This window comes from Trichechus manatus, unplaced genomic scaffold (assembly GCF_000243295.1).
Source record: "Trichechus manatus latirostris isolate Lorelei unplaced genomic scaffold, TriManLat1.0 scaffold00024, whole genome shotgun sequence".
Taxonomy (NCBI): domain Eukaryota; kingdom Metazoa; phylum Chordata; class Mammalia; order Sirenia; family Trichechidae; genus Trichechus; species Trichechus manatus.
The window spans coordinates 19,654,880-19,666,962 of record NW_004443960.1 but is presented as its reverse complement, the minus strand read 5'-3'; the positions used below and the strand labels follow the sequence as shown (position 1 = coordinate 19,666,962).

General features: G+C 35.8%; 1 protein-coding gene across 1 annotated transcript in view; it reads right to left on the bottom strand.

Annotated features, from left to right (window-relative positions):
* LOC101344529 (ATP-binding cassette sub-family A member 3-like) overlaps positions 1 to 12,083 on the bottom strand; it is a 233,463-nt gene that overhangs the window by 40,865 nt on the left and 180,515 nt on the right. The window contains exon 22 of the mRNA XM_004373452.2: positions 8,727 to 8,891. Coding sequence (XP_004373509.1) covers positions 8,727 to 8,891 — 165 coding nt within the window. The remainder of the gene's footprint in view (positions 1 to 8,726; positions 8,892 to 12,083) is intronic.

Genomic DNA, 12,083 nt, shown 5'->3' with positions numbered 1-12,083 from the left:
GACAGAGATATCAAACATCCGTAGCAAAAAAAAAGAGAGAAGGAAAAAAATATTCTCCCATCATTTTGAGATTAGCTCCATGTTGGGGCACTCCTTCAGTGCTTAGCCAGACCACTTACAACTCTGCCTTTGCTTTCACTTCCTGATTATATGGAGGCTAAAGGTGACCCAGAAGTGGAATCTAAGGGTTTTCTCAGGTTGTTTCTGAGCACTAATTTAGTCCTGGGTATGTGTGTGGCCTTCTGGATTCTCCAGTATGTGTGTGAAAGCTTTTCAAATTGCTTATTCCCTCAGGCATCTCTTTCACCAAACCCTCCCTTCCTAAGCATTTCAACTTTTCTCTGTTTGCCCCGTCTGCTGTCTCTTGCTTTAGGAGGCTGAAGCTTGTATATCACTTTAAATTCTTTAAACAAAAGCTTCCCAAGGAACCACTGCAGCCTGAAGAGAGTTCTCAGGGGGCAAAGAAATGCAATCCTTGAGCTAATTCTTCAGGCAATCACTAGACAGGTTGAGATACAAAAACACAATTCTTCAAGAACACTGCTTGTATTGCCCCCTCTGGTACCAGCAAACCACCCCAGGAACACAGGCCACTATCCCTACAGCCACCTCCAATGATCTGGGAAATGGGGATGGTAAGTAAGTTAAAACACCACAATGCTTTCTTTCTAAAATTTGACAGCTTCTTTCTTCATTAAACACTCCACTGGTTGTTGTAAGCTTTTGTTTGTTAGTAAAATAGTAAGAGATGACCAAAATAGTTGATTCTGACAGTTTTCTCCAACTTATTCGTTGCTTCAGTGGATGTACAGGTCTTTCGAGTTCCCTACTATGCCATTTTTTGTGTAATTTACTTAATATATTGGTTTATTAATTTTCATTATTCAATCTTGCTAAGCTCTCTAAATTCTTCCAGAAATTTATCTGTACTTCTTTTTTTGGATTTTCTAGATAAGTAATCATATGGAAATAACTTCAAATATTGTTTCATTCTTTCCAAATAATCATACTTTTAAATTATTTAAGAATATAAGCTAAATACAAAAAATATACACAACATAAATGAACTCCCAACCTATAATTCAACCCAATAACTAAAACATTGCCAATAGTTTTGTTCTATGTACTCCTTGATTTTACCCCCGCTATGAGCCCTGGTGGTGCAGCAGTTAAGAGTTATGGCAGCTAACCAAAAGGTTGGCAGTTTGAATCCATCAGCCGCTCCTTGGAAACTCTATGGGGCAGTTCTACTCTGTCCTATAGGGTTGCTATGAGTCAGAACCGACGTGACAGCAATGGGTTTGGTTTTGGTTTATTTCCATTCAGAGATAATAATTATTTCCTTATGTTTTTAAGATGCAATTTGACTACAGTCATGAATTTATGTAAATCTGTTGTTTTGTACAGTTTGTTTTTGAGCTTTATAAGAACACATTCAGGCTCTTTCAGCGCTATCCTTTCTTTTTCTTCCCTTTCATTCTTCATTGTTTCTATTATTTATTCATGTTGTTACCTTAAGCTGAGGTTAATAAATTTTCAATTCTCTATAATATTTCATCATGTGAAAAAAAGCCTTAATTGTTAACCCATTCTGTTACTGGACGCATATGCTGTTTTCAGTTTTTTGTTTTTGCTATTACAAACATTGCTGAATAAAAATTTATCAAGGGTTTATAAACTGCTGGTATGTGCATGTTAATGCCAAACTATTTTCCAAAGTGGTATTAGCAAATTACCAATAGTATATGAGTATTTTCATTGCTCCAAGTCCTCACTAATACTTGCTATTATCATACTTCTTGATTTTTTTTTTTGTGTTTAATGATATTTCACTGTAGTATAAATTTGAAGTTCCCTGATTACTAATGAAGTTTAATAAATCTCCATAAAGGCAATTAGTTGGTCATTTATACCTCTTTCATCAGTGAAATTCTTTTTATCTATTTTTCTTTTAGATTTCATGATTTTCCCTTACTAATTACTAATTCTTCATATTTTAGGTAGTAATGCTTTGTCCATTATGTGCTACAAATGTCTTCTGCCAGATTTAGGCTTCACTTTCTTTAGAATGTCTTTCAATAAACAGTTCTTAATTTTAATGCAGTTAAATCTGTTAATCGTTTCTTCAGGATTTAGTGCTTTTTGTACTTTTTAAGAAAGATTTTCCTTCTCTGAGGTCAGAAACATATTCTAATATATCTTCTTCTAAAAGTTTTAAAGTTTGCCTTCCCTATTTGTCTTTTTTATCCATCTGGAATTTTTGTGTGTGGCACAAAGTATGGATCCAACTTTTTTTCTTTTTATGGAAAATCTACTATCTTAGTTCCACTTGTTGAGTAGTCTATTCTTTTTTCAGTGATACACATTGCCATATTTTTTATATATCAAAGTTTCATACATGTCTCTGCATGTTTCTGGGCTCTCTATTCTATTTCATTGTCCATTAATTTTGATCTCTACACCAGTATACTCTCTATTCTTTTTCACTGTCCATTCATCTCTGTATCTACACCAGCATTACAATGTCTTTACTATAGCTTTATAAATCTTCACATTTTCAAATCTTAAGGGATTGAATCAATACTTGAGAAAGCACCTACCTAGAACACATAAAGTCCAGTTTTAAAGATAAATTCTACTGAACATTTAGAAAAGAGATATATTACATAAACTTTTTCATTGAATAGAGGGAACTCTCCACAATTCATTTTCTGTTGCTAGTATAAACTTCATATACAAACCAAATATCTACTCATAAACATAGATTAAAAAAATCTCATATAAAATGTTAACAAATGGAATAGACAGATACGCATGTGGACTATTGGGTTTATTCTAGCAGTGAAAGGATGGCATAATGTTTTTAAAAAATATATTAATGTAACTTTACCACATTGATACATTTATGGCAAAATTCCATGATAATCTCACTTGGTTCATAAAAACTATTTGTTAAAAATAAAACACCCATATGGAACAATCCTTAATCTAATAAAGGGAAGCTATCAAAAACATAGTAAGAATCATACTTAATAGTGAAATTACTACATTGTAGAGCTAATAAGCTGCAGAGTCAGAATTTAAACTCAGGTCATATGACTCTAGGCCATGGTCTTATTATTATGCTATACCATCTTTCTATAAAATAAATATTAAAATAGCAAGAGATGACCATGTTTATAGTTATAAAAAAAAAACTTCAGTAAATATCTCCAAAGTATAGTTTTTAGCTGCCAAAACTGTGGTCATAATGCAATAAGACTAAATAAAGCAAAAGTAGGAGTTAATTATATAAAGAAAATCTGAAATTAACAAAATAGAAAATTAAAAACTTAAATTTAAACTAAAATATTAAATTAAAAATTAAATATACATTGCTAAACCTGTGTTGGAGGAATATATACACCTTTAGAAGATTTTACTCTAAAAAGAAAAAAGATAAATTACGTGTAAGTTTAAAAAACTAGAAAAACTACAAGAAAGCTAAAATTAACAAAATGAAGTTTAAAATGAGTAAAAAGGAAGAATAAAACCAAAGGCTGATACTTCAGAATGGTATATTTTTAGATAGGCCCCTGGAAAGCAATAAAGGTGATCAAATGGAATGTGGAAATTATCAAACAATATCAAAATTTTGCTGAAGATAATTTAAAAAGGGTTGCAGCCATACATCAACAGGGTTCTGCCAGAAGTTCAAGCCAGATTCAGAAAAGGATGTGGAAAGAGGGATAACACTGCTGATGTCAAATGCATCTTGGCTGAATACAGAGAATACCAGAAAGATGTTTACCTTTGTTTATCAACTACACAAAGGCATTTGACTGTGTGGATCATAAAAAATTATGGGTAACATTATGAAGAATGAGAATTCCACAACACTTAATCGTGCTCATGCGGAACCTATACATAGATCAAGAGGCAGATGTTTGAACAGAGTAAGGGGATACTGTGTGGTTCCAAACTGGAAAAGGTGTGCAACAGGGCTGTATCTTTTCACCTTACTTAATTAATCTATATGCTGAATAAATAATCCGAGAAGCTGGACTATATGAAGAAGAGTGTGGTGTCAGGATTGGAGAAAGCCTCATTAACAGCTTGGATATGCATATGACACAACCTTGCTTGCCAAGTACCTGAAGCACTTATTGATGAAATTCAAAGCTAACAGTCTTCAATATGGATTACACCTGGATATAAAAAGAAACTAACATCTTCACAACTGGACCAGCAAACAATATCATGCTAAATGATGAAGAAATTATAAGTTGTGAAAAATTTCCTTCTACTTGGATCAACAATTAATGCCCATGGAAGCAGCAGTCAAGAAATCAAAAGACGTATTGCACTGGGAAAATCTGCTCCAAAAGCACTCTCTGTAAAGTGTTAAAAAGCAAAGATGTCACTTTGATGACTAAGGTGCACCTGACCTAGGCCATGGTCTTTTCAGTCACCTCATATGCATGTGAAAGCTGAACAAAGAGATAGGAAGATCAAAGGAGAGCCAACGTATTTAAATTGTGGTGTTACCAGAAGAAAGAATAAATCTGTCCTGGAGGAAGTACAGGCAGAATGCTCCTTAGAAGCAAGGATGGTGAGACTTCATCTTGTTTATGTTGGACAGATCAGGAAAGACCAAAGGATAAAAAAGAACATCATGTTTGGCATAGTTAGTGAAAATGAGGAAAACCCTCCGTGAGATAGACTGACATGGTGGTTGCAACAATGGGCTCAAACAGAACAAAGATTGTGAGGATGGTGCAGGACGGGGCAGCGTTTCATTCTATTATACATAAGGTCACCATGTATAACATATTTGATTATTTCCGCTAGTAGCAGCAGCTGACTCAATGGCAATTAACAACAATGACAGAAGTCAGAGTAATAAAAAAGAAGGGGGACAATTCCACAAAATATATTGTATTAGTAATGAGAAAGTAGATACAATTTATAGTTGTAGAAGACAATAAAATAATTATATTCAACTTTATGACTATGTTTGGAAATCAGAATGAATGATTTTATAAACTACAATACTTATTCTGCAGACTGATCCAAGGAAAGAACAGACTAACAATTGAAGTGGTTACCAGGAAGCTAGCTGATGAAAAATATGACAAGCTTAGATGACTTTACAAGCTGAGGTCTACCTGTCAAAAGATAAAATAATTTCCATGTTATTTGAACTATTTCAAAGGATTCCCAGTTTCAAATAGTCAGTTGAGCATATACATTTACTTCTTCTATTTCCTAAAACCTCTTGGAAATGACAATAAACTTCCCAATTTCAAAACTAACTACAAGCTAAAGTAAACAACACAGTGAGGTACTGGCATCAGATAGAAATTAATAATCAATGGAACAGAATTTACACTCCAGAAATAAACCCTTATACTTATGGTCGATTCATTTTTAACAAAAGTGCTAAGGCACTGAATGGGGGAAATGATATTCTTTTCAATAAGTGGGTGCTGGGACAATGAGATAATCATAGGCAAAAAGATGAATTTTGACCCTTACTTCACAACATATACAAAAATTAACTAAAAATGGTTTATAGGCCTAAATGTAAAGTAAAACTATAACACTTCTAGGAGAAAACACAGGAGAAAATCTTCATAACCTTGGGTTAGGTAAAGTTCCTAGATATAATATAAAAAGCACTATACAAGAAAAAATTGATAAATTGGACCTTATTGACATTCAAAACTTTTGTGCTTCAAAAGACACTATTAAGATAATAAAAAGACAAGCCATGGCCTGGGACAAAATACATGCAAATCATATATATGTTAAAAAACTTGTATCCAGAATATATAAAGAACTTTTAAAACAAAACTAGAAGATTAGCAACCCATTTAATACATAGGCGAAAGAATGGAATAATCATTTAATCAAAGAAGATATATGAATGGCTAATACACACAAAAAAATATGATCAACATCGTGTTAGTCATTAGGGAAATGCAAATTAAAACCGCAAATGAGATAGCATTTCACATCTATTGTAAAAATGGCTTGGTGTCAGAGGTTCTCTAACTTCACGAGGGAGGAGGAAAATCAAGATCAGCGTCAGCCCAAAGCTGATTCCTATGAGGTGGAGGTCAGACGTACCTCTACTCTCCAACCTTTTTACCAATTCTGACACCAGCCATCCCTCCCATGGCACTCTCTACTTCTCTGCTGGGTTCAATAATTTGTTGCAATGGCAACACAGAACTCACAGACCATACTCACAGAGTTTATTAGGGAAGTAATAGGTTACAATTCAGGATCAGGATACAATTCTTCCATCAGGACAGCTTTTTCTTGGCTGCTGCTGCCAGGCCCTCACTCTCAGCCTGAGCCCTGCACCCTCAGCCTAGCCTCTGCCCTTCTTGGGCAAGTGTTAAAGCTTTTTAGCTCTGCCAACAAGTCCCTGGAGGCACTCCACTCCATCAGCAATCCTCCTGCCTGAAGGTGCTCAGCTCTCTCACTCTGTGGGTTGGCACACCCACTGTAGCCACCTTGCTCCATGGGCCAAGAAGACTACCTTGCCATTTCACGCCAGTCTCCTGGTTCTTCTGCTCACATTTCTCTGCCATTGGACTCTGCTGTGCTTGCTGCCACTTCTTGCTGTCTCACACCATCTCCAATATTATAGCTCTGTCTCTCTCCTGGGTCTAGGAGGTTCTCAGCACAGGGACCCTGGGTCCAAAAGACATGCTCCACTCCTGGCTCTTCTTCTTGATGGTAGTGAGGCTCCCCTCTTGCTCTCTGGGTTTTTTTAAAGCTAGTGGGATGGCAAAACTGACTAACCCCCTACAAAGGTTCCATACACCTTATTTGCATGGTCCCACCCCCACAAGGGGGTCCATGCATCTTATTTGCATTATTAGCAGGCTGTTCAATCCTCTTGGTGGGTCACAAGCACTCCATTTGGATAGTCTCACTCCCACAAGGGTTCCATACACCTTATTTGCATTGGCAAAAACTGTCCAATCCCCTTGTTGGGCCACAAGCACCTTATCTGCACCTTATTGCACCCAATCATGTTTTGGTAGTTACAAGACTACGCATGGCTAGAAGGGACATATAAAGTAATTCACTGCACCACACAAATGATAATGGATATAAATGAAAAGACAGAAGACGGTAAGTGTTATGAAGGATGTGGGGAAATTGGAATTCTCACACATTGCTGGTGGGAATATAAAATTGTGCAGCCACTGTGGAAAACAGTTTGTTAGTTCCCTTAATGAGTTAAACACAGAATTACCATATGACCCAGGAATTCCACTCCTAGGTATATATATACTCAAGAGAAATGAAAACATATGTCCTCACAAAATTTGTACACAAATGTTCATATCAGCATTATTCATAATAGTCAACCAGTGAAAACAACCTAAACGTTCATCACCTGATGAATATATAAACAAAATGTGGTACATCCACACAATGGGATACTAGTAGGAAAAAAAACATTGAATACTGAGATATGCTACAACATAGATGAATCCCAAAAACATTCTGTAAATGAAAGAAGCCACATACAAAAAGATCACCTACTGCATGATTCCATTTATATCCAGAAATACCAACTCTATAAAGGCATAGGTATATTAGAGTTTGCCTGGGGCTGGGTGTAGTAATAGGGATTAACTGTTAACAGATGTGAGAAATCTTTTTCAGATGATGGAAATATTCTAACACTGGCTTGTGGTAATGACTATACAACTTAATAAATTTGCTAAAAATAATAAATAAAAACTGATGAGTTTTATGGCATGTAAATGATAACTCAATGGAGTTGCTTTTTTAAAAAAAGCAGAAAGAAATTTATAATGCAAATATGATGCAAATTAAAATGTGACATAATTTTTGTCATTCATGGTTTGTAAGAAAATACAATCTATTTGACGCTAATAATTATATTTCAGCCTGTACTGATGTAGTGAAATACAATTATATTTCTTTTTCTGTGGGTCCACCAAAGTCATTTGGTTCCACACAGAATTAAACACACACACACACACACACACACACACACAGAGTAAATATGTTTGTTATTTCTAAATTTTCAGAATCAACCTTAAGTAGGGAATCAGTCTAAAATATAGAACACTTAATAGAATGTTAATCTAAAACCCTGATTGTGATCTGGTTGTGATTTCATCTTCAGCAGGGCTTTATCTGTGGGACACTTATAAGCTCAGTGAACCCTGGGAATTTACTTACTCTTCAGTTGGTTCAAAATAATGTATGTAAAGCTACTGCACATAGTAGATGACTAACAAGTAGTAACTCTTATTTTATTCCGAGGCTTCATTTTTCCCCTAACTGACCCCCCTCAAAAAAAAAAAAAAATCAAACCCATTTCAGTAAAGTTGGTTCTGACTCATAGTGATCCTATATGACAGAGTAGAACTGCCCCATAGGGATTCCAAGGCTGTAATTTTTACAGAAGCAGACTGCCACATCTTTCTCCCACAGAGTGGCTGGCTGGTTAAAACCGATAAACTTTTGGTTAGCAGATGAGCGTTTAACCACTGTGCCGTCAGGGCTCCTTATTTTTCCCTAGTCTGGCAAAATAATGCTGGTACTGAAAAACACTCAAAACAGAAAGCCTAACCATCTCCAACAGAGGAAGGAGAGATTCCTTTTATCTTCCAACATCTGAGCTTAAATGTGGGTGTCTGTAAAGGAATAGGTTGTTTCTAGAAACTTGGAGAGCCCCAGATACTCACGTGCTTTCTTGCAGTCCAGGAAGCCAACTTGGAATTTCCTGGAACATTGTTTTTTCACCTCATAGTTATCAAAGAATTTACTGATACATATGGCAAAGTTGTAACTAGGAAACATCATTAAGAAATTAAATATGGTGGTTTTGGTGGAGATAGGCAGGTCACGTGCTGTGATGAAAAAGACAATAGATTAGTTTCAACTAGAAGAAAACAGTGAACCTCCCCAGAACAACAAACCTCCCAAGATGATGAAACCATTCTGAAAGAATTACCAATCCAGCAATGATTCTTGAAAAACACTAGTAATTAGTCACTAAATTTGTTCACCTTTGACAGCTTGTAGCATGGATTTGCCAATTAGAGAGTTTAAAAGACTTTGGTAACAGTGTTTCCCTAGGATCTTGTCTTCTTGTAACCTGATAGGAACAGGAAACCAGTACCAAACATTTTTCACACTTCTAATCTTGCTTGTACAAGAGTAAAATTATGATAGGACATGTGGCCTAGGATTCAACAGTGAGACGGAATATAGAAAAATCAGCTTTTAGAGGAGATCCATCTTCAGAGAAGCAAGGTAACTGAAGTTTCTCCAAAAAATGATAGTTTGCAATGCAACTCTACACCGAGACAATTCAGATTACCCGCAGTGTAAAAAAAAAGGCTAGGTTTAAGCAAGAAAGGTTTTTATAAGACACTTTGAGGTAAGAGAGGTGGCCATTCAAGGATAATATCGGATAAGAGGTTTCCAAGAGACGAATCAAGTGCTAAAGCCATGGCAATGCTGACCCTGAGTAGGCCATATCTTAGTTTAGAGGAATAAAAGCTAGTAGCCAGAAGGAAGGACTCTGGAAGTCAGTTGGCCATATAAAAAATACAAAAACTGACAAGGACTTGGTAGGGTGTAGGCTAAGGTCTTTTGACCTCTCTTTGTGGAGTATATATATCTTCTCATCTCAGAAGACAGAAGGAAGAGCTTTCTGGGCAAGGACTAAAATGATGGCTGAGATGACAAGAAGTGAAATAGCTCCCTATGGAAGGGAAAGGAGAAAAATTGAAAAAGCTTTGTCTTACCGGTAAGAGTGATACTAAAAATATTTAACTATCATGGCATGAATATCAATCATTCAAAACCAACACTGGCTAAAATAACCCCAAAGCAATTTTATTTCACTGTATTCTGGCTTCCACTGATACCGTTGAGAAGTGAGTTCTCAATTCATTTGTCATTCCTTTATAGGTAACCTGTCTTTTTTCTTTGGCTGTTTTAAGCTTTCTCTTTACTTTTGGTGGTCTGCATTTCCACTAAAATATCTATGTGTGGATTCTTTTACATTTATCCTAAGATTCATTGAACTTCCTAAATCCACAGATTTGTAGCTTTCAATAAATTCTGAAAAAATGTAGCCATTCTTTCCTTTTGTTTATTATCACCTTCTGGGACTTGAATTGTTTATATGTTAGACCTTGTCATTATATTTTTCATGTCCTTTAACTTCTCTTTCATATTTTCTATATATTTATTTCCTAGGCTATATTTTGGTTATGCTATTCAGATTATCTTCTGGATTACTAATTCTCTCTTTTCTTAAATTTCTCCGTTGAGTTAATTTCACATATGTTTGATTTCTGAAACTTTCATTTGCTTTTTTTTATCTGCTTTTAAAAATTTTTCTTTATTCATATTTCAAGCCTGTTATTTTAAAAACACATTAAATGCACTTATTTTATATTCTTCTCTACACACACTGATATCTGAAGGATTTGTAAGTATTATTCTATAGTTTTTTAAGCTGGACTTACTTATACAGTGCCTTACTTTATGTATTCTGTGGTTTTAGACTAGAGCTCACGTTCCTTAGAAATTTCTACTAGGGTTTCCTCCAGGAGATATTTGCACTACCAATTACGGACTCCTTTAAATTCCCATCTTGAGTTTCTCGATCTACACAGGTCTCTTAATATATCTACGTGCACATATATATTGTGTAAATATACCACAAAAAGGATATAAATCCCCAAGAGGATTGGCATGTGGGTAGAAATTTTCAGAGGATGGTATTATTCTCCCTTGATCCAGGACTAAATTTGAGACTTTCAAGTTTCCTTGCTATGCTCTTCTATGACATGGGTTTTTCTTTCACCCTCATACTGAGAGTAAAGCCTTTTGTAGTTCTCTCTTTGTATGGAGGTCTGCTATTAGAATCCCTATCTCTGCTTGGCCCTAGGGTTTTTTGCACTCATCTGTGCCCCATGAAGGAGCCCTGGTGGCACAGTGGTTAAGAGCTTGGCTGCCAATGAAAAGGTAGGCAGTTTGAATCTACCAGCTGCTCTTTGGAAACCCTATGGGGCAGTTCTGCTCTGTCCTATAGTGTCACTATGAGTCAGACTCAATAGCAATGGGTTTTTTTTGGTTTGGTGCCCCATGTAGCCTACAAAATGGATGATCATGGTCACCAAGAATCTTACTTCACTTTGTTAGCCTCTGTCTTCTGAAACTTTTTGCTAGTTCAATAAGGCATTTAAAAAGTTAAAAAAATATTTTATATAACATATTTTGTTGTTTTTAGGGGGAGGGCAATCCACCATATTCAATCTACCATGCTTCTGGACATGGAAGTCTCCACAGAATTTCTAAGTGCCAAGTCTAACTGCTTCTGTGCCGTATTTTTTCTATGTTCCCCTTCAGGTCCACCCTTCACCCTCCTCCTTTATGCTCTGCCCTGGCAGGCTTATCTGTATTGACTAAATTAAGGGACTTTTTTCCATCTCAGGGGATTTCTTTACTCTCTGGCTTCTCTTTGGGCTAGGGTAATGGGATCCCTCGATGGAGAGAGGAAGGTTACACTAGTATTTTCAGTTTGTGAAAATTTATTACACTGTACATTTATGGTCTCTTCACTTTATGCCCATTATGCTTCAATAAAAAGTAAAAATAACAAATACATTTTTGAAGGGCTCTGTGTTGACTGTCTTCTGTAGGATGAAAATGATTGTAGGGGATGTTGCAGTGGAATTTGGTTCCCTGAAATCCGTGGGAATGATGGAATCCCAGAAAGTAGAAGCCAGATGGTAGAACTTAACAATTAGAGATAAAGTGGGAACTATTTCCACAGTAAGCAACAGGGACAGAACGGTATTCAGATTGTTTTCAATCACAAGGAAGAAATTAATTTTTTAAACTTGGTATCTCCTGCAGACAAATCATATTATAATCCAGCAGGAAAATTAACAGATTTAGACGACCATAAAACTACACTCCAGGGTAAGAGTCTTCATTATGGGAATTTGGCATTCAGAAAACCCACTGTATCTGGGTTTAAGATAAAATAGAATCAAAGTTGCTACTTTAGCATACCCCAG